Source organism: Falco peregrinus, chromosome 9, assembly GCF_023634155.1.
Source record: "Falco peregrinus isolate bFalPer1 chromosome 9, bFalPer1.pri, whole genome shotgun sequence".
NCBI classification, from domain to species: domain Eukaryota; kingdom Metazoa; phylum Chordata; class Aves; order Falconiformes; family Falconidae; genus Falco; species Falco peregrinus.
The window spans coordinates 9963621-9987201 of record NC_073729.1 but is presented as its reverse complement, the minus strand read 5'-3'; the positions used below and the strand labels follow the sequence as shown (position 1 = coordinate 9987201).

Genomic DNA, 23581 nt, shown 5'->3' with positions numbered 1-23581 from the left:
CGAGATAGCTCTGTAGGGAAGTCAGAGTAAAGTTCTGATTGTGTCAGAGACGAACTCAACTCAGTCCACTCCAAATCTGGGTGTTGTTAAGGTGGTGTAAATTCATCCTTTACCCTCCATTCTCCCTTGGCTGTACTTTCTGTGCTGCATCTCTAAGACAGCAGATCTTGGGATTTGTCCCTTTCTATTCTTAGACAAGCCTGCTGATTATTTTTTTTCTTTTAAAACTTCTTGGTTTTTAAATCTGAAAAATTAACTGAAACTTGATGTGCTTAATAGCTCTTTCTTATTTCAGTCTCACTTGCAATACTTTTAAAAGTTGAGTATGTACTAGGAACTCAGCTAAGACTGGCAATAAACCAATTTGATGCAGTAGCTTACACAACTCCACGCAGGACTGCAAATGGACTGTGGCCATGACTTCAAACATTTGTGATTTTTCAGACCCAGCATTCTGTTGAGTTGAGCCTATCAGAACCATTATAAATGCCTAAGCCAAACATCAAGAGGGATTAGATAAACAGCCAAATTTATATATTCTCTTCTTTTGGTTTTGTTTGAATTTGAGTTCTTGCAAACTAGAAATTGCGTAGGATGCCAGAATTTTGTTACAGAGATGAAAAGCAAGTCCATGACACTTTTTTTTAGTTACCTCACTTCTATCTCATTGTCATGTGTTGTTAATAGTTGGTGACTGTTGTTTGATATAAAAATACTTAACTGTTGAAACACACAGATGTTTAATGCTACTGCTATCTGCCTGATCTCTGTGGGTTTATTAAAATATATGTAATCATAGATGTCTGTTTTCTATCATATTAGGGACTTCAAAGATATTTTTCCTTAATAAACATTTTTAAATCTTCTTTTTATTCATAGAAAGCTTCATCTACTCTTATTTGAAGTCAGAGGTGGGTAAAATTGTGACACAAACATGAGCTTCTACTTCTTGCAGTAGAGCTAGAAATTCGCCCGTAACAGGTTCAATATGTCTACGAAAGCTTGAAACATGCTGTTCCTACAGCACGTACTGCTCTAAAAAACATTATGCTCGTCATTCAAAAGAAGTCTTTATCTTGGTCTTTATAATGATGTCATATATGCTGCATCTTCTCACAGTCTTTATTAAAGAGCTTTGATGGAATAACTTTTTTTTTCCTGAACACAGTAATACTTGCGTAGAGATGGCTTTTACAATATATTAGTTCTACATTGAATTTCTTGTGAAGGTGGCCTTGTGTTCCTCTTCTAGTAAAAGAGAAAATTATGTTTCCAATATAATATGAAATAAATCTAATAAAAGCATGGGTCATGGCTGCTTCTGTAGTCCAAAGTTTTCACACGTTCTGTTGGTTTTACAGCACAATTGTTTTCTGTGAAAGCTGAGGTGAATACTTGTCACTACTGAGGCTGCTTCGGTATTTCCTGTGAATAGTTTTGCCTACTTTTATCCTTCTTTTTCTTTTCTTTTTTTTTTTAAATCGGCGCAAGTATTTTGACAGTTTTAATTCTCAGCCTCAAACCAACATTTACCTGAATACATTTCTTTGCCTTTTGCTGAAATGGAAGGGAAAACTGTAGAAGGTTAATCTTACAATGCTGCTAAGTGCCTTGAACTTCAAATCATCCATCTCCCCATCTCAACCTCTTTGTTCCATCTATCTAGATTTATGGAAGAGTAAAAGAATTGAGATGAGATGAGTAGTTTAGGTTTAGGAGAAGGTAACGTGTTTCTGAAGGCTGAACCTGTGCTTGTTGGGTATATTTATTTCCTTGGCACACTATTGAAGTTGTTGTAGTATGGTTTGAGTGTATAGCTCCATTCTGTACACAGCTGTGAATGAACTGTAAAGGGACTATAGTTAACTCTTACTAGTCCAGACAGAAACTGTGTACCAGATTGTCTCTGATAACAATGGTCTGTCATCTTTAGGCATCACCAAGGAGTCGGATGATTTATGAGGACTGTTCCTTAACTATCCAGTAGGTGTCATAGTAAGTCTTGTAATACGCTGTAGCTGCAAGGTTTATACTTAACATTTCTCATCTTTAGACCACTGTACAGGCTTTAATCCTAACAATATCCTTATGAAGGCAGTAGCTCCCTTTGACGCTAATAGCAAGAATTTTCTCCACTTAATAGGCAGTGATTTCCCCTCCCCCCCCCCCCGCCCGCCCCATTTGGCCATTACTGCTATTTTGCTTCGGAAGTGTCATGCACAGTGTTGTCTTCTGCAGATGTACGCCAAGTCTGCACAATTCACCTAGGCCTTATCCTTGCTCAAAGAAAGAGTGCCACCGTCTGGGTTCCCAGTTTTACTTCTTTCTTTGAGACCTGAGATCATGCTCTGTAGCAAGAGATTTCTTAGCCAGTAAAAGGCATATTATGGATATTCAGGATGCTGCTTCCTTCTTAGAGGATTTTTAAAGAGGGTAGTTTGGTCACAGCCAAAACAGTCATAGTAACAAAAAAACCCCTGTAAAATGGAGGGAAGAGATGGAAATAGCAACAAGGATAGAAGATTGTCCATTTTGAATGTATTTGCTAAGTTATATTTGACCTTGAAAGCTTTAGTTAATAAAACACAAGATAACATTTTTAATTTTAAACCTTAATACTGTTTGTTATTGTAAAGTGACCTGAATGTTGGAGCACAGAGTTTTAAATGGATTTGATTTGTGGTTTTGGCATGTAACACAGCCTGCAGATCACGAGGCCTGTCAACGCTTATGCCTTCAGGTTAACTTGAAACAGTCTCAGCAGTGCATGGTCCTGTTAGTCCACATTGCAGTTCCACGTCCTTCACAGTGTCCACCATGCCAATCTTACCTGAAGACAAGGGACAACACAACAATTCTCCTCCAGCCAAAGTAAGCACTCTTAAAAATATGGGGGTTTGACGCTTGTTGGAAACCTGTTTGCATATATTTAGGAGTTTATAAAATGAAATTTAATCATTGCTGTGGATTAGTATGTTTTGATTAACTGATGAAGTGATGAATGATCTTTCAATTGATAGAATTCTTCAAATACTTTATAGACTAAGGAATGAGAACTGAAGTTGCTCAAGCACTTGTTTATCAGTTTGAGCTGGAGGCTTATATATCTGCTTGTTCTGAACCATTTATATCAAAGCTGTGCAAAAATGTCCTTACTGGTGTTATTACAGAGAACTTGAACCTTTGAGAAAAGAACTTAGGCTTGTACTTCACAGTAGTCTTGAAACTTACAGTGTCACCTTTACAGATATAGAAGATTCTGTGCGATTCATGTGTGTGTGAAAGATGGAAAGTTGGTTTGTAGTCTTTCTCAGTGCTTTATTTGCCACAGCAGTAGCTGAACATATACTGGAACTATACAGAGAACAGGTAGGCAGTCCCCAGATATATTCGTCAATTTGCTACTCAATTTGTGGCATCTAAGTGGTTTTATATGTTTTATTTGCAGATAAATTTAAAAAATCAATATGAGATGATACTTGTCCCTTTTGATAAAAAGTAATTTATGTTCTAATAAAGTGGTGGTGGTGGTGGGCTGAATTCTTAGCTTAGCTGAGGTAAAGAACGTAACCTGTGACACAGGTTATCCAGATCATCCTGTTTCATGCAAACTGGTGTAAAGAAAGAGGATTTATTATCTGGCACATCCTCAGTTAAAAAAGTATCACTGTCATTGCATTTGAGGACACTGTATTCTACACTTTAGGTGAAAACATCCGCTACTTTAACACTGTTGGAAAATATTGTCAGCAGTGAGCCCTACACTGATTTGTCATGCATTCCATCTAAATTGCACATTGTGCTGAGTGTTAGTTTCCTGGCTTAAGATAAACACCCCAGATGGATGCAAGTTCATCAGACTATTAGCTGAGAAGATACATTAGGTCAAGAAGATTTTGTTGTTGGTTTGTTGTTTTTTTTTTTAACTTGCCCATGTGAAGAGTATTTTAGTAAAAAAGGCTTGCTGGGTGAAACATATCCAAAGAGGGGAAAAAATTAAAAGCTACCAGATGTCAGTTAATCTAATCCTGAGCATGCTTGTCAAATGGAAGGAATTAAGAATTCCAACCACCTAATAAAAAAAAAATTGAAAACATAGATAGATGGGCCTTTTAGAGGTAGGTCTTCATTGAACTATGATAATGTGATAGTTCATGAATTGGTTACCTGTGCAAAACACTTAGGTTTAGGTAAATTGTTATTTTTAGGTTTAACCAACACACTGCTCATGAGCCTTCTTAAGTTAAGGATTGCAACTAGCCATTGTTATGAGAATTTGATCTTGTTCATAGCTGTTAGCACTTGGGTCTTGCTTCAGTCCAAGTTGTACAGCATGACTGTAATAAGTAATATAGCTCATCATTGTGAGGTAAGGACTTGCAAGCAAGGAGAGGGCATCAGAAGGAGCTAATAACTGGTGGACTTGTTTTCTGCCGTTGAATAAAACTTTCCAAGTCTGGATTCTCATTTTATCTAAAGTGCTGTCTGGAGTCTTAACAGTTTCTGCATTCTGTTTCAGAAGACACTTGCCCACCATTTCCCTGCTTGCGCAAGTGCACACACATTCACGAAACAGTTCTGAGAAAAAGAAAATGAACCTTAGCATCACCTGTAGTTTCTTGTTTACTTCAAATAACTTTTATATGATGGGAAGACCTGGGTTATGTTTCTCAAATTCATTTTGAGAAAACAAGTGTGGTTTTCCATTTCATTATTTCTTACAGCGGCCTGTGTTAACGATTCTGACTAACTCTAAGCAACATTCATCAAAGTATTCATTAGCTCTGTGTTCCTGAGGGAAGTAGATGTGAAATTCCTGTTAACACAGGTGTGGGCAGTTAGCCTAAATCAAAGAACTTCAGCCCCTTGTTTGAAATGCCTGAACTGAGTGTGTAGTTGAACTCTTACTTTGTGTGCTGTCTTCTTACAGTAAGTATCAAAAATTTTAGGAGTGTTTTATACAGAATCATTTCTCCCACTATAAATCATAGAACTTCATAGTCAGATGTCCTTTTTACTTATTTCCATATTTTAATTAGATTTCACGTAGAATAATAGTGTAATATGCTGTCACTGTTACCCTTAAAAACTCATTTCAGGTTTTTAGTATTAAAAGTACAATTTCTGTACATATACTGCATACATGCAGCAAAGAAAATTAGATCCTTACCAGTTACGTTAAGATTTATAGTGGCCTATAAATCTCCCTACACTTTCAGCGTTGGTTGTGAGCTGCCATCTTTCCCTCTCTTTATATCAAAAGTCCCTATTTCTGTTCCCAGCTTTCTCCTCTCTTTGTATCCTAAACACTACTTTACTGGCTTTTCTGACTGCTGAGGAAAAGTCTGTCTTGGATGTTTCTTATACCCTGATTATTCCATCATTCAAGTTCTGCATTTCTTTGGGTTTTATTATTCCAATTTAAATTTGTATTGTACCTTTATCAAATCATTGCATGTGATCTGTTTTGTTCTGAAGGAGGTGTCCCATGTTTACTTTGTTCTCCTGTCTGTTTCAACTATATGCAGTTAGAATTTAATTTCATTACCTTACTTTCAAAGCTCAGCACTTCACTTAAACAGCTAAAATTAAGCTTACTTAAAACCCCATCTCACTCAAAAGACTGCTTTCTGAGATGCATAACTTTTCCGAGGCTTTTCACATAAGTGTCTGTTTCAGACCAGATTTGTTCTGAAATTCAGTTCAGGCTTTTAATTAATTTCTAAGAATACAGCCAGGTGGCAGAGGATTCCCACCCCCAATGCTTTGAAGAATTCAGTTGGTATACAGTAAAGCTTTATCATCTGACTGTCCTGGCAGGGTAGCTCTTTTAGCAGAGTGGTTTTTTTTTTTCTTCCCCATTACTGTTCAAATCCATCCAAATTTGGATGTTTTATAAAACTTCTAAAACCACATTTTTTGTATGCTTAGTGAGGGCTTGCTAGAGCTTAACAGCCAGAATGCCTGCAGATGCTATCCACCGTGATATCCCTGAGCCTCTGGGATGTGCTGGTATGGACCAAATCACATGTGCCATCCTCCACAGCACAGTGCAAGCCTCCCTGCAAGACTAGATGACACATAATCATACCTGTAGAGCACATGGATCAGTTCCCACCTAAGCCATAGAGGTAGAGTCAGTTTTACCCTACATTTTTCTGGGAAGAGGGTTTGGGGCAAAAAGGAAGCAAAGACTTGGTAGCGGGTAGTCATTGGTGCTAGGGTATGAGGCAGCTGATGGGAATGAGTGAGGAGGAGCAGCCTTAGCTGGAAGCTATCGTGGAGGGGGCAGTAACAGGCAGGCCGTGGGAGGGTGATGGAAAACCGGTATTGTCTTTGTGCAGATGTACAGCTGTGACACAAATTAAGCTTCCTGTTAAAGCTGCTCTTCCAAGATTGCATATAGCAGCCCAAGTACTCTTCAGAGTACAAAGATTTCTTTGATTCGAGCCAGCTGGCCCTGCAAAGAGCTTCATGCTCTAGCTCTTCCTGCCCCACTCCTATACAGTAAGTTTGGACAACAGGAGGCATGAGTTTTCACTGGTATAGAAATTGAACTGCTGGTCATAGCCTTTTTCTTTTCTTTTTTTCTTTTTCCTTTTCTTCTTTCCTTTTTTTCTTTTCTGTTATTTTTTCCTTTTTAATGAGCTGGTTTTAAAGGCCTAAAATGGGCTTGAGTGACTTTAAGGCTGATACTACGTCATTCAAAAGCTTTTGCTCTTTGGCAGTCATAAGATTAGTGTAAACAATATACATGTGTACTCAGCTGCTTTGCCCTACAAGCAGAGCAGTCACCTGAATTTTTGTCATTGATTGTTGGACAAAATACATTGTTATTTAGTAACATTTTCAAGAATACTGCTAAAAATTGCTTTCAAATGTCAGTTTGAAAATTTACAATACAACGTCAGTTATGCACTTTGAATAACATATGCTTTTACATTCCAACATTTCGAATACTACAAGGATATTTTTCTTAAACTTAAATCTTCATATTATTTTCTTGGCATGTTTCCCAGTCTGCTCTCATGCAACTGACAATGTGAACTTGCTGAGAAATGTCATATGAGTATTATGAGTATGGAAGTGTGGAGCTGCATGGAATGTTTTTATTTTATTTTAAAAACCCCATAACTGACAACAGAATCAAGAATCCTACATCACATGTCCAAGCCAAAACATATTTATTGCCTTTGAGAGGAAGAAGGGTTATTCTTTGTATGTTAAGATTATACTATTTTCAAAATGCTTTCAGATCTTTGAATTGATCAGAAAACACATTATTTCAACAAGAATAAGTGCAGCACTGGGAGAGATGTTGAGGGGATACATATTAGCAGTCATGTAACCATTGGCTTTCTGAATGTATGTAATTCCATTTCAATTTATACTCTTGGTTATTTATTTATTGTAATAAAACTTATGACTACACTAATTTCTCCACATGACAGTAGATGACTGAAACAGTTATTCATTAATGGCCTTTGTTTCAAATAATTGAAATTATTTAATTTTCTCTATTCTAAAATGTTGACTTGTTAAACTGTGACCTATTAGGTGCTTCATTCTGTAATTGCCTAAATTAGTGCTTTTATAACAGCTTTTTATTACCTGCCTATTTAACGAATATTACCAAAATAAATGTTGTTCTGAATTCATTACATTTGTGTCAAACTCAAGTAGGCAAACATTCTTAAAAAAGGAGTAAGCAAAATTGACAGCAAATGTTCTATCAGTAAAAGCAAAGTGATGTTTCTAGGAGTCAAATGTAATTGCCTTTTTGTCATGGATAGCAAACATGCTGTTTTTGAAGATTCAGAAGCATTGAGATGATGAGAGGTGGTCAATGCCCAAAACCTGTCAGTGTTTAAGAGGCGTTTGGACAATGCCCTCAATACCATGCTTTAACTTTTGGGCAGCCCTGAACTGGTCAGGCAGCTGGACTAGATGATGGCTGTAGGTCCCTTCCAACTGAAAACAATTCTGTTATCTAATCCAATGCCAACTGAAGTAAAAATTTCTTAGGAACCTTTGGGTTGTAGTTTCAAGAAAAATTTATATGGAAAATGGCTAAATAAAATAAAATACTTGTACATACTAGTGCCTAAAAGAAGCAATTAGGATATGAGAATTTACAAATTATTCTTTAAATTTTACAACTTGATTGATGGCAGTCCCCTGCCACTTTTGGGAAGTTTTCTCTCCAGCTATAAATACTCACACTGCTAAAATATGATCTACTTATCTCATGATTGTACTCTAAAATAAAAATTGCAGATTTTAGCAGGTGCCTACAATTTCTGGTAAACAACAGATAGCTTATGTAGCCTTTCAATATTACCGGGCTTGAATTTCTATTTATTTATTTATTTATTTTAATCTGAATGTAGTACATGGGGTAGAAGTAATCACTTTTTTTACTATATATGAGAGATCCACAGTTCTTTCTTCCAACTTGATGTATCTCCATTTGGGATATCTCACAGAAACTGATTCCTTCTCTTCAGCTGATTGGCATCACTGTACTAGACGGTGTGGGATTATGTTCTTGGGAAAAGTTCTCATATTTAGTAAGAAGGCAAGCATCCACTGATATTCAGTGCCAGTTTCTTTTGTCACTTAAATATTATATTTTATTAAATTTTGCATTTATGTTCTTTAAAATATTTTTCTAATTAATGGGAGGAAAACTCAAGTAGAAGACTAACAAGATAACTTGTTCTATAAATAAATAAATATAAATATTATAATATACATGTATATATAATATAAAAATTATAAATAATTGTTTTCTGGTTTTGTGGATAACACGCATACAGTTAATACTGCATTTTTCAAGCTTTCATTGCACACTAGCGCTGTTTGGAGGTTTTGTGTGCCTAATTTAGCCCTGTTATACATAGCTGCTTTTCACTCTTGCATTCAGCTCATTAAGTTCACCAAGTGTTGTACAGGTACTTCAGTCAAGGAATGGTTTGCTGTGTGAAAAATCAGTTTCTCCACCATTTTAAAGCTTTTGCATTAGTTCCATGCTTATTGAATTTAGCTTGTGTGCATTAAAAATTTATAAAGAAAACAGATATTGCAAGGCTCCATCAAATTTTTTCAGCAATTTAAGTATAGGTCTCTAAATCACATATGTTTTATCAAATAAGAGCTAATTCTCACTTAGTTCAGTCATTTTCTCTTTTAGCTAAATTGGACAATACACATTATTTTCCACAGAGCATCAGTACTGAGTTTTTTGGATTTCTGTTTAACTACATTTTTATATTTGTCACAAACCATTCAGGATACTACAGTTGAAGGGACAACACGCAGTACACCTTCTATTGTTCTTCCAGAGAATGCTGTTACGCCAGATGTAGAAATTGATAAAAATCTGGTTAACAGGTACTATATAATACATTACCAATCTATGCATAAATTGTACAGTAATTCCAGGAGCTGTGTTTCTAAAATATTGCTTTGAAATGTATATTATATTAAAATATTATTGCTGTATCTCTGTTTGTACTTTCATCATATTGTCTTTGCACTTTGATGATGATTTGTTTTGGAGGGGGGGCAGAGTGCAGGAATATAATTGACACTAAAAGAGCAGACATTCATATAATACTAAGCCTGCCAGCTTGACTTGATATACTTTAAATTTACATTGCACTTGCTTATCTTTCAGAATAGCATAATTATAAAGTAAAAAAAAAAAAAAAAAAAGTAAAAATACAATTTTGCATAATTTGGACTAAAACCTGTAACTTTTTGAAGTTCATCCTTTTGCTAGCAAATAAAATAGAGCCTGGTGAGGAAAATATTGCTTAGTCAAATCCTTTTGTAGACATACAGTGGGGGGTGGGGGGTGTGCACGCGCTACAGTCTTACACCTACTAAAGGGATAACTAACAGCTGGATTCCTCATGTTCTGTGCATGGCAATGCACAGTACAGTCCTTCTGACTCAGACCCAGTCAATGAGCAACTGAGGCCAAAAAAAGTACAATTGAGCATTTTTATGTTTCCTGAAGTATTCCCTCCCATGGAAATTTTTCAATTCAGTAGCTAAATCCCTAATTCTGGTTTACTGATTATATATGTAAACCAGTAATGCTGACTTTAATCATGTGAATATTTCCACTGAATCACTAAGAACTTTGTAGTGTGATGCAGAATTAGGAAATTAATCCTTGTAAGACTTAAAACAAAAATTACTGGTTTTTAAACATTAAAGTTCTAAGTTCCTCAATGTATGGTCAGCCATCGGTGTTGACTCTGGCAAATGGGTGTATCTTACGTACAAAGCCTGTGTTGTCTGTTCCCTTTTTGAATTAAAGAACTAGCTATATTACCATTTTAGTACAATATTCTTAGTATCATGCTGAAAAATAGACATTGTAGCAATGTTTCATATCTGTTGTAATTGCTTTGTCTATTGAAAGGAAAATGCAGCAGAAAACCATGTTGTTTGCATGATCCTTAAATTAATAAATTGTGTTTTAATGAAGAAGGAAAGTTTTTGGCAAAAGAGGGACTTCCAGTGTATGACAGTTTGTATAATAAGGCTTATTTGTGTGGGCAGAAGATTTTCAAGGAAGGCTTATGAACATAAAAACACTTTGCAGGTTTTACTAATAGCTTCTGCAAATATTTATTTTTTATACCTAGTATTTAATAGTTTTATGAAATGCTGAAAATGCTTGTCTTCTTCTGACAGGTTTAGCATATTACATGTATCTTTCAGAATAAATGTACTTTCTAACCTTGTACATATTATCTTGGTATTAACTTAAAACGCATACTGAGTTATGTAATTTAAGGTGATGCTGGTGAAGCTACTATTATTGTATATTGTTTGTTTCCTTAAAAAAATTGTTGGTAGTCTGGCATTGCTGGCTAACTGCTTCATAATATTTTAAGACATTAGAATATCATTATATTATTAGCCAGCATCTTTAAAATTTCTTTCTAAAGCCAGTTAAGATGTGCTAAGTTCTTTTAAATTCCTGAGTTGAAAACATTGGGACTTGAGTTACTGGACTTTTTTTTCCTATCTAAAATCCAGATGCAACAAGTGTAAGCTGCTTTTCCAGCTCCCTTCTTTCCCTTCCTTCCTTTGTATCTGTTCAGTTCTCCTCATTGTTTCAGTGAAGCTTCAAAACAAACTTCTGTAGCACCTGGAAACTGTGACAGGATCGCATTCCTGATCTTGTGTAATAAAATAGGTATCAGTTAAAAATTCAAATAGATAATGTTTTTAAGCTGACAGCTGGACAACTTAAAGTCTAGCTTGAATACTATAGTACAGTGAATTTTGAAGCAGATATTTAAGGCTGTTCTGGTGAACAGGGCAAGAATACCACCTTGAGGTGGTAAGCATATGTAAAAGTAAGCTGTTCAATGGAAATAATAGTCCTGTTTGAAGTTGAAAACTTCAATTCAATCTTGAGTTGAATTAAGGTTATTTTCAGTCTTCTGATAAAGGATACTTATTGCCTTGGGATTTTTAATTTATTGACCTGCCATTAGGCTTAAAATATGGGAAAAAACTAATTAGAAACTATTGATCATAAATCTATACTATAATTTGTTTGTATTTTTTAAGTGTACTCTCTAAACTTCAAGATTATTTAAGGGTCAGAATTACAATGCAGCCTTTAAAAGCAGCATTATTTGGTGGATCAGTATTTAATTTTCTGCAGTCATTGGAGACTTTCACCTGGTTTTCAATCTAGAAAGTTGCCGTATTACTATATGAGAGTGTTAATGTGAGAGCCTAAGACATTATTTCAATCATAAAACTTAGTTTAGGAAGCACTAACAATTTACAAAGACTAATTTTTTTTTTCAATGTACCATATTTACAGAGTTTTAAGTCATAATAATGAAATAAACAAAATTTAGTTTTTCTGAGAAATTGAAAGTTCTCAGTGTATGACATTAGCAGCAAATGTCAGAACTCCTTTGTGAAAGCAATTTTTGTCATTTTCCTTCTTTCTGCAATATTCCTCCATTTTCCAGTTGTTTGGAGATGAGAGGAATTACAATAAAACCTTTTTGGTTTTTTTCTTTTTAATCAAAGACAAGTGGTTTCTTTTTAACATTAAATTTTTGTGAAGTAGAACTTTTTTTGGTGCCACACTCCCATAATTTCTGTTTGTTCATTTTTCTCTCTAGGCCTAGAAGTCCTCATAGGAGACATTCTAACCGTGCCACTAGGAATCCAACAAGTTCATTGACTTCTGTTGGTAAGAAGTGATTATTCATTTAAGCTAGGGTGTTTTCTCAGAAGGTATGACATGCAATAAAGACCTAAATAGGGTGTCTGACTATTGACTACAGCTTTTTTCTTCTGTATACTCTCTGTAATACCTGAACAGGCAATACTGCTAGCGTGCTGAATTGTGCCATGAGTTTATGACAAGTGCATTGCATGCAGGCAGATCTAGGGAAATGCATATTGTTAGTTTCATAAAGTTGTTAGATTAGTGTGTTAGCTTAACATTTTTAGAAGGCTGGAGATATACATGCTTAAAATTCTTGTTTTATGGAAAATACTGTTCAGTAATGCTTGTTTTGTTACTTTTGATCAACTGGAGGTTTTTTTAGCAAGGAGCTTGACAGATGAAGGACTGGTGTCTCAAGTTAATTAGTTTGGCTATTATATCAGATTAAACTTTAAATGAAAACAAGCAATCCAGGGGAAGGTTTTCTTCATTTCTTCACTTTCTAATGAGTCTGTTTACTATATAATTAGTTCTGTTAGTTTTGTGGTAGGTATCTGTGGAGTAAATTGTTATTCAATGGTGTGGATGCAGATTTGTAAGTACTACAGACTGAGATAAATGCTCATGCTATAAGTCAGTGGCAAAGCTCCCATCAGTTCTTAGTCTTGGTATGATTGCATTTGGATTGTTATTTGTCTCCATTTATGTATTTCCTGTGAGGTAAAAGTTGAGCAGAGTTGATAGAATGTTTATACTAATGCATGTAAAGTTGTTGTTAATACCAGACAGCTCTTCACACAATGCAGTCGCTTACTCACTCATAGTTAGCTCACTGACACAGTCACAATTTTTTTCATAGTTACCTGAGAATAAATGTCTGACTTGTAGTCTGTTGTTGATGCTAGTGTGGGCTGGTGGCCTTGTACAGATTGAGCAGACTTTTGGTGATGTATTTATCGATTCTTGCAGATCCAACAAGCTTACCAGCCTGTAGAGTTTATCAACGCATGAAAAACCTGCATGTGTTACCTTGTCAGCATATATGTTACCGTTCTTCGGCCTGTTGTTTTCAGTTAACTGTTTCTCCATTAAAGCCTAGATGCTTATAGAAGCCATTCATACCAGCTCACGCAGAAAGGGCCTTTCTGACAACAGGCTACATTCTTTGCTAAATCATAGCCTGGAGGACTGTAAAAATTAGTGCTCAAAGTTTAGTGTTTTCAACCAGTTTGGAAGTCGGGCATTAATGGGTTCCTTCTACAACTATTTAAAACTTGTTTAGAAAACAATGTATTAATGTAAATGTCTAAGTGTAAGGCAGTGGCTTTCAGTTTGTAGTCTATGCATTCTCCTGGGTCACATATCTTAACATATCAACATAAGTTGGCATAAGGAGAAGCAGTCTCTAGCAATGCCTTCTTTATTTGCAAGTCTTTTTGGAAAATCCTTGCAGGTCCACCACATGGTAGAGATTGATTTGCTTTTCTGAAATAGCTTTATAATTCTCAGGCTTTAGCTATGCTTCTTCTGCCTGTGGCTTTGCCAGGTGCAGCTTTACTGTTTCTTCTGCGTTGTGGGAAAAGCTCTTCTATCTGCATAGAATAAAATAAAATCTTTATAGTTCCAAACTCTGCACTTTATTTTATAGATTATTTGATGGAATCACGTGTATGTTAAAATTAGTGTGTATAAATCTTTGCCAGGTGAATTTGTGGGACCTTAGCCTTGAAAAACTGGACATAAAAAATCCATGGGGAAACCAAGTCTACAACAGAAATGCCATGACTGCTGGTTGAGATGGATCAAATGCCACTTTCACTGATAAATTAGAAAACCTGTATTGGGTACACAGCTGAAAAAGCCAGTTTCACGTATCAGAGCATCTTTAATCATAGTAGCTTAATCTTTTTGAGGACTTGCTCTAAACTTGAGAATATAACAACATGAGAAATGAGCAGACATTAATGTTTCTTAAATGCAATCTCAAAGCTAAATTTGTAGACATGTTTTGTACTTGTTACTCTGAAATGCCACAACATATATGGATATATGTGGTTTAGCTCTAATTCTGACGTTTTCTACGCAGACAACAGAGGTCATGTGATCGATCTGGTAAATGATAAGCTACCAGATGTCAAAATATCAGAGGAAGACAAAAAGAAGAACCTTGAATTACTAGAAGAAGCAAAGAAAGTGAGCGAGAGATTTCTAATGCGCAGAGGCAGAAAGTCAAGAAGCAGCCTTCCAGAGTCACCCACAGGTAGGTACAGATTCTGAAAATAAAATTTTTGTATTCTACTTCAAAGATTTGCAAAGGCATAAACAAGCATCTACTGTAATGCATACATTTCTACTGTATACATGCACTTCGTTAATTCGAAGTTCAGAATCCCTCTGCCCCTCCTCACAATTGCATATAAACCAGAAATGACAAATCCGTATGACCAATTCAGATGTAACAGTGGGTGATGGTGTTTTTAAGTGCCTGAATGACACACTGCAAACACTGTAACAGGAAAGTATGAAGTATTTCTATTGAAATCTAAAAAATGGTCACAAATTTCTGTTTGTGAAGATTTTCTTCCTAAAGTTCCTATCGTACATGAAACTTTAATGGCAAGATTCATACTGCTGAAAAACATTCCCCCCAGACGTAATTACACAGGCTTTTATTCTGAACATAGCAATAAGCTAAATGGACCAGATCCTCCTTTAAAAAAACAGCAGAATAAAATGTTTTGTTCTAGAATGCGAGTTAACATTATTTTTTTCCCTGCATATGAAGTGTTTGAAAACTAGGACAGAATGCCATTTTATTGCAAAGTAGGGCTTTGATTTAGCTTTGAAATGCCACTTCAAAACAAAGTTCTGTCTTAAAATTGGCTTGACAGTTTCTAGAGGAAAAAAACCCAACTATACGTTTTTATTAACCTTGTGAGTCTGTCTCTTGGTGTCTAATTCTGTCATGCAGTGCTTACAGTATCAGAAAACTGAGGAGAATAAGGTGTTCTGTGCATCAACAGAATTATGTTAGTTTATGGCAGATATATGAGATAAAACCTACTCTGAGTTCCTAATTGCCAAGTACAACTTGGCAATTAAAATGACTTGTTGGGTTCTGGACAAACACATGGCTGATGACTATGAGATTTGTGTTTTAATCTTGTCTGAATTTTAAAAATTAAGAAGCTACAAGCAGAGAAATTAAAATTACCTTTTTTTTGTTTGTTTTTGTCTTTGTTTTAATGAAGCAGTTTCCCCTACACTTAGTCCTAAAGTTTCACCAGTAGCATCTCGGAGCAACTCTCTTACTCTTCCAGTTCCATCAGGTAAAATGTTGTACGCAGGCTCAAACTTCAACCTATAAAAACTCACCAAAAATGTGGGGTTTAATATTTCTTGAGGACATGTCAAAATATGTTGATTCAGGCATTTCATCCTGAATATGACAAAACTCATGAATGCCCACTATATATATACTTTTAAAATGATATTTTTATTCCTTTGTGCTGCTAGGTTACATGATCTATATTTTTATTCTTTTCAATAATGAAGTTTTGAGAAGCTTTAATGATCTTTCACTTACCCTATTTTAGGTAATTTCTTTTTCTCTTTTAAATTGTATTTTCCACATTTATATTTTGTCCTTAATACATTACATGGAACTGTGCATGTATGTGCTTGCTAATGCTGTAGTAGTATAAATTTTGAGCAAAACATCAGGATATGCATCTGGATGAATTATGTGTGTGTCTTTCTAGGGTCTGATGTGGGCACAACCACTAGTGTCGAGTCAGTATCTCCAGGGCAGGTAAGAAAGAGCTGAATAGTCTGCAGAGTAAAGCTGGTTGTTACAGTACTATATTACACTATGCTGTCCTGATAGTCCCTCAGGAAAATGGGATGTCTTGAATACCATTTTATATACCAAGATTAGATTTACTGATAGTTTTTTGTGCAGAGTGTGAGACTAATAAATCTTTACTCTGAAGACAAAAATCCATGAGGTAGCAAGCACTGAAGAATCACAGAGATCTGTTAAGTGTAGAAAATGGAAGAAGAACCAATATAATCCTAATCCATGGAAAAAACTAGTCCCTAAAATTACTTCATAAGTAAATGTGACAAGCAGTGTAAAAATTAATAGATTCAAAGTTCATCCATTAATATCTATATCTAACATTTGCAGCATAGATGTGAAAGATAACCTTATAAGGCAACTGTGTTCTTCCTTTTTTGCTAGAATAACAGAACTGTGAAAGAAGATGACAGGCAAACTGCAGAGGTGAGTGTTTCACATTGTGTTGAAAAAAATCTGCCTGTTTGTCTTAGCACACATATAATGTAATTATGTAACTGAAAAGGCTAAGACTGTTCACTGGGTGAAAAGAAAAACGATACTGCTCTAAGAGATTGGGAAGCACCTGCAAATGTAGTGGAGGACGATGGGTTTACAGCTGGCCTTTACATTCTGTCATGCACCCTGCTCCAGCTCAGTTAAAATCAATATACTAAATAACTTCATAAGTAAAACCACCTACTATAGCTACTTTGGCATGTACTGGTGTTTTAGACAGATGTCCTCTTCTAGACCCTTTCGGTTCAATGGAAGATGTTACTATACCTTGTGCTCCGCACCACTGATGGGATGTTACTCTGTACAGCTATTAGTGGAATAGCTTATACAAATGTTTCCTAATTTGTTTTAGGTGCTATCAGGTGGTCTTTTAAAGAGATTTTGCTGTGAGTGGATTAGGCAATACTTACAGAAAACAGTATGGCAGCAGAATTTTGGAGCAGTTACTATAACAGAGAGGAGTAGCAACATATCTTAAGACAGAGCCCACGATTAGATTGTATGTTGGTTGCCTTAAATTGCTGACACAGGTACCCCTAGACAAATTACAGATTTCTGTACCACAGTAGCAAAGGTACAGGCAAACATTCTTTTGCTAGTTCTCCTGTAGAGATGGCAGCCAAGTTATAATCTATGATACTGCACACAAAGAAAGAAGAGAGAAATTAAAATGTGTGTTTTAACTTAGTTTACAAGCCCATAGGTTTTTCCCTTGAGAGATAAGGGGCTAACAGGAAACAAAGGAAAGTAACAGTGCTGTAAGATACAGAGTTAAAGGCGTGTACTCAGACAAACCTTAAACTGAGATGATGAGAAACTTGGCTATATGAGGATTGCTCTAATGAGCTGTGGAATGGGAGGAGGTTATCTCAAAAGTTCAGAGAAGAGATTCCCAATTCAGTGTTATTTCAAGTGCCTTTTAAAAATTATTTTACTCCTCAACAGCACATGTTTAAAAGCAAATCTTAGTGGAAAGGACATGGCTTTTTACAGTGAAAATCTGTCCTTGGGTAGGGGAAAAGAGAAGTCTGCACTTGTTTCTCTGTTTTGTGTGTGTCCCTCTACTTTCAGAATGCTGCAAAAGGATTAATTGATCGGAGGCAGAATGATCAAAGAAAGATTTCTCAGGGAAGGTTGGTTCCTCGTTCTGCTGGGTTTGACAACTCCAAAGATAAGCTTTCAGAACAAAAAGAAAACTTTGATCCATGTAAACATATGGATACTTTACCTAAATGCTCCCCTTCAGGTGGTGATGGTGGCAGAATGTCTCTTAACACTTGCATGAATGTTCGTGAAAATGAACTTGGAAAATCATTTCTCAAGAAAGCAAAAGAAAATGATGTTCCTTTAAGAACCCATCTACCAGGACCAGGAATAGGAAATATAGACTCAAAGCTAAAAATTCCTGTTCCAGAAATGAGGGACCATAAAGTTTCATGTAAACCAGAATTTAAACTGTGTGGACTGCGTCCTCCTCTACTACGGGCTGTATCATGGGATAGTTTGGAGCCTGGACAGAAAGATAAAACGCCTTTAAAATTACCATCTGAGGAAGAGAAAAGCTTTGTTATTGGTAATAAATCCAGCAATCAGTTGAAAGCATTCAAAGACCTTCAAATCCAAGTTCAACCAGTTCGAATGCAGAAACTGACAAAGCTCAGAGAGGTGAGTCCTAGTCATCAGTAAGTATCCTGGGTTTTATATCTTACTAAACTTCCAGCTTGCTTAGCATTAGTTTTATCATTGCCAGAAACATAGAGTGATATAATGGAAAACAGTGTCAGCAAAATCAATACAGAATTGTATCTTGTATTTCCTTTGCAACTTTAGTAAATTGTAACCTGTAACTAAATTCTGTGGAATTATTCTAATTCTCAGTTCTCTTCAAATACGCATCAACTGCACTGTGGTATCTTCAATATGCACATATGCATGTGCATATACTCTTGCACACATGCAGGTTTTGGCCCCCAGAAAAAAATTGTACTACTGGTGTCAAGAAAGTACTAATTGCTTACATTGTGACAGAAAGGTGAGTCTAAAACACAATGTATCTCATTTTTGCATCGTTTACATGACCTATAAACAGGAAGCAGTTGATTAACAATCATGGAATTTGTAAAACAAACTTGGGACTAAAGTGATCTATTTTGATTTCTAAAGAGAATTTTAGATCTGAAGAATCTTTCCTTCCTCAGGATGTAGCAACATTCTCTTTAAAAGGGTCACTTACGCTCTTTTACATCCTTTGCTTCCCTATGATATTCTTTTTCTGCTCCTTTGGAATTGTCCTTGGATTCACAAGCTCTCACAGTATGTTAACTAACTGATTTCTGTATGAGTGGGCTGTGTATAAACAGAAACCTTTAGCTGAAGTTTGGAGACGGTTACTGTACTCTTGTTTAAGGGCTTAGAATCCTCTGCGTGTTGTATACTATTTGTAAACTTTCTTTGGATTTAAAAATCACTTTTACTTTGTTCAGCCTAGTGGTTTTGAGTTCCATATTGGTTGGTAATTCTCCATCCTAGGGGCATCCTGTCATTGAAGAATACTAGCCTTAGCAATAGCATTACATTTGCAGGGTCTCAGGGGACAGGGAATTGTTTTATTATGGTTTTTGGCTTATTGAACATTGTCAGAAAATGTCTCAGAGTGTCCAGGCTTGTAAAACTGGGTGTCTCTGAGAGCAAGGGCAGCTAGAGGGTGGCCAGAATTATAGTTCCTAATTCTAACATGGCACAAATGTGTCAGCTGCTTGAAGGATAGACTTGGACTGTGAAGCCTGCAATGATTTGTAAAAATTAAGAGCTAAACCCTAAGAATTAATGAGTGTATTAAAAAACATAGAAATGTCATGAAATGAGAAACCACCATCATAAAGCAACTACCATGTGGGTATAGCAAAAATTACCTTGGAAAGGAAAAACAAGGAAAAAAAAGTGGTGATTACTTTCCTTAACAGCCTAATAAGAATGTTTTCTTTAACCTCCAGTAGTTAGTATTTTAAAGTGAATACAGGGCTGACAGGTGAGAACCTCAGGTTATGCACTTTGGTTAATTCATTCCCATTGTATTGCTCGGGAATGGCAGCTTAGTTTTTCATCTTCTCCTGTTTATATAACACACATATTCTTTGCATTAATGTACTGGATTTTTTGATTATAGAGACACTTGAACCGTATAATCTTGAAAGTCCTAGATGTTAAGCACAAATAGTAGTTAGAATCAGAAGATTAATACATGATACATAATTCGAGTTAGGTGAGAATTGAACACTCTCAAGTAGGAATTAATTGCTTATAAACAAAAGCCTGTGTTTGTGAATTGTAAACATATCTGAGAATACAAAAGTAGAAAATGAGGATGTGTTAGGAGGAGAGATGAGGTAACAAGGTTTAATCCTTGAGGGTATATTCCTCCCTCCGTGTAAGGAATAGGGGCAGAGTACAGTAACAGTGAAGTATTAACTTGCAGCTGTAGCATACCAAGCTTCAGTCTGAGTGGCAAAGTCTCACGTATATATCTGATTTTCTGAATTTTCTCTCCTTTCTGGGATACTTACTACTGTGGCTATATCCAAAATTGTTTTTTTCATTCTTATTTACTAAAACTCTCATTTACCAAAACTCAGTTTTTCTACTTGAGTAAGAGGCACATGTTGTAAATCTCTGTTTGCATGACCAGGAATTCTTCTAAATAATGCATGTATGAAATTTGAAATATGTAATATCTAAGAGCATGTGTGTGAATGTACATGTATCCATGCAATGTAGCATACGACTATAACAATATAAACATCTCCATTATGTTTATTGACTAAAGTAAATGTTATATTTAGTGTTCATGTGGCAGGGATATTTAAATTGAGATTTCTAGTTAAGTTACTTGGAAATGTTACTGTTTTTCTTAACAGGAGCATATTTTGATGAGAAATCAAAATTTAGTTGGACTTAAACTTCCTGAACTTAGTGAAGCAGCTGAACAGGAAAAAGGTGCAGTATCATAAAAGCTGGAAGGAGTGTTTGTTTTACAGTGATTTTTATAATTGACTAATAAGGAGGGGGGGAAAAAGTCTTCAATTGCAATAGTAATTATAATGAAGCAGTCCTTGAGGAAGGTGCTTTCATCAAGGAATGATGAAAAAGAGAGATCACTTGAATTTCTTTATGATCTGGGCCAAGAAGATACTGTAGGTATTATTACAACCAAATGAAAAGATACATACCTGGAACAGAGTCTACCTTGTACTTAATAGGCGGAGCACTGCCACAAGTTTCAGTGACTTTCTGAAAAAAGTTTCAGCAGTGATGGACTGGATGGATGTGACCTTTGCAAGATATTGTAGCCATAAGTTTGAGTTTGATCCTTGAAAACATGAATAAGAGGTGGAATGCTTTATTCCTGCTTTTTTTTTTTTTTAGTATATGTGTGGCAAATATAGAAATGACATATTCACTTCTTGTGCACAGCTCTGCGTCATTGTGGATAGGTAAGAGTAAGGCCAGAGAAGAGGCATAAATGTAATTGAAGGACTGGGAAAATGTACCTTGCAATAAGATGTGGAGAAGCTCAATTTCTGTGATTTTTAATAAAGAAAAGGCTTAAAACACTACATAAATGAGGAAATGGAAATCTGGCACCAAATTGTTTTTCCAATGTAACACAAGCACATGAGATTTGATGCCTGTAGGCTGTATCTAAAAAAGATTCAGAACAGAAATAAAGAACAAAGATACAATCCTGAGGACAATTCAATACCTGGAAGAACTAAATAGCAGTGGTGCTGAGCAATCAGTTGAAAATATTTAAACCAAAACTGTGTCGTTTGGAAGAACTTAAGTCAGAACTTGTTCAGAGTGTTCTTAAGGCCACATTAACAGAAATGGAAAAGGTTAATACAAAAGGAGCTGAAACTCTTTGCCCAAGATTTGATCCAAGGACAGTTTCCATTTTTCCTAGTACTGTTCAATTTGCTAATTCATAGATTTGCTTTGGGACTGTTTCGTAAGGCCTTAAAGTTTCTGTTACGCAGGGAGATGGATGAGATACTGTATCTCATATTATCTCTGGAAACAGGCTCATCTTCAGTCTGAGTGAAACAAGATTAAAAGAGACTTCTTGTCCTCTTTCTGTATTACTGATTATATCTTTGCATTCTTAGATATGTAGTAATATTCCTGTCACTCTGCTAACACATGATTTCCCAGAAATTATTTAGTAGGCTTTATTTGATAGTAACTTATCTGAATGATAGCCAGGACATTAAGGGTCAACTCCTTGTCCTCAGTGGGGAAAACAAGTGAGGGGTCAAATTCTGAGTTCATTTGTTAGGGAGACTTACTTCCTTACATTGTCATAAAAGCCACCTTGTGCTTTTCAAATGGAGTAGTAATTTTACTTAAATAATAGGAAATAGCCAGATACTTCATTATTACTATTATGAATCAAATATACTGGCTCCATCATGTTTTGCCTTCAATGCCAAGTTATTGTGATCATCTGAGTAAACACAACTTTACATCGACAGTTTAGATAAGCACAATATATTAGATCTGGAGACATTGTGGTGTCAGACTGGCTTTTTATGGGGACACACACGTCTGTTCTGAAGTAAGTAGTGCATTTTTTTAAATACAAAGAAAGTGCACAGATCTATAATGTAGCTAGAAAGAATCTCCCATTCTTTTCTGTCTCACAGGTTAACGTTCTCCACATTTACAAAACTTCGTCTTTTTCACACTGTTTTGCAAGTGTAAGGATCATTCTGTTACACCAAATGAACAGGAGAGCTGTACAAAGATATCTTCCTACATCAGAGATTCAGACTGGAGAACCTGATTTTCCTATAGGAGAGTCCTTCATTAAATTCTGGCAAGACAGGAGGAGTTAAGGGAATTACTATACATGAAATTAAATAAAATGAAAATATAGTTCAGTAACATGAATTTTAAAAAGTTTGAGCCATGTCTTGGTCCTTATGCAAGTGACAGAAGTAGAGAATGCAATTATAACCTTATGTCCGGTTTAATGAACATGCAGTGCAAACAAGTACATGTTGTACATTTATCACCATAAATAGTGCACAAAGTCTGTAGTATAGTACATTATACTAGAGTTGATCTTGGCAGGTGGCATTTAAAACCTTAGAAAATGACAGTACGCTATTACAAAATCTAAGCTAAAATATTGCAGAAATGATGTAACTGTACTGGTAAAGCACAAATGCACAATGTTAGGTTAGATGTTCTAGTAATTGAATTCTAGGAAAAATGCTAAATAATTATTTTTCAGTGCATTAGAGACTGTCATAGCACATATTACTTCAGCCTTTCTAAAGAAAGGATGGCAATTGTACTGATTAGTTTTGTTGTCACTGCTCAAAAAGGCAACAGGAGATCTTTACTCAATAAAGAAGAGTGATGAATCACCATGTGCAATAAAGGAAGTAACATTCTGCATGAAGCGATAGACCTTTTCTTGTTGTTCACTTTTTCTCCCAGTAGAGTTAGGGTGAAAGCTTCAGTGACTTAAAAAGGACACAGTTAGGCTAAAAGGTCTTACTTGGCTCTGAGATGCTGACTATTAATATATTAATGCATGACTTTAAAAATAACACATAAAATATTTTATCTGAAAATGTCTTTAGGCCCTTCGCCTCTCCCTTCCCCCACTGAAGAGGAAGAAACAAAAACCAGCTCTGATGTCATGCCCAGCATTCCGGATGTATTGCTGCGAAAATTACGAGTGCACAAATCACTTCCAGGAAGGTAAAAGCTCATTAGCCGTAGAAAGACATCATCTTGGGGAAGGCACAGTAATTGTTTCCAGTGAACTCCCTTTAAAATGGAGTTCCATTGATAGGGGATCCATATAAGTAGAGAAATGCTGCATCTTAAAATGTGCAACACAGATTTTCTGAAAAATTTTGAGGAGTGCACCAATTTCCAGTGACTGGCCAACTTTTAAAATTAGTTTGCGAGTTCTACATAAAAAAGTCTGAAAC

The 23581-nt window shown here is 35.7% G+C and overlaps 1 protein-coding gene across 15 annotated transcripts in view; it reads left to right on the top strand.

Annotated features, from left to right (window-relative positions):
- Nucleotides 1-23581, top strand: part of IRAG1 (inositol 1,4,5-triphosphate receptor associated 1) — a 117980-nt gene that overhangs the window by 75189 nt on the left and 19210 nt on the right. For 7 of the 15 annotated variants that reach the window (XM_027778377.2, XM_055814482.1, XM_055814481.1 and 4 more), the window contains 10 exons: nt 2741-2871; nt 9293-9393; nt 12171-12241; nt 14307-14480; nt 15472-15549; nt 15982-16031; nt 16464-16505; nt 17649-18242; nt 20492-20570; nt 23225-23345. In XM_027778377.2, coding sequence (XP_027634178.2) covers nt 2818-2871; nt 9293-9393; nt 12171-12241; nt 14307-14480; nt 15472-15549; nt 15982-16031; nt 16464-16505; nt 17649-18242; nt 20492-20570; nt 23225-23345 — 1364 coding nt within the window. In that variant the 5' untranslated portion in view covers nt 2741-2817. Of the gene's footprint in view, nt 1-1933; nt 1984-2701; nt 2872-9292; nt 9394-12170; nt 12242-14306; nt 14481-15471; nt 15550-15981; nt 16032-16463; nt 16506-17648; nt 18243-20491; nt 20571-23224; nt 23346-23581 lie in introns of all 15 variants that reach the window. The other 8 variants (XM_055814488.1, XM_055814484.1, XM_055814480.1 and 5 more) reach the window with 7 other exon arrangements.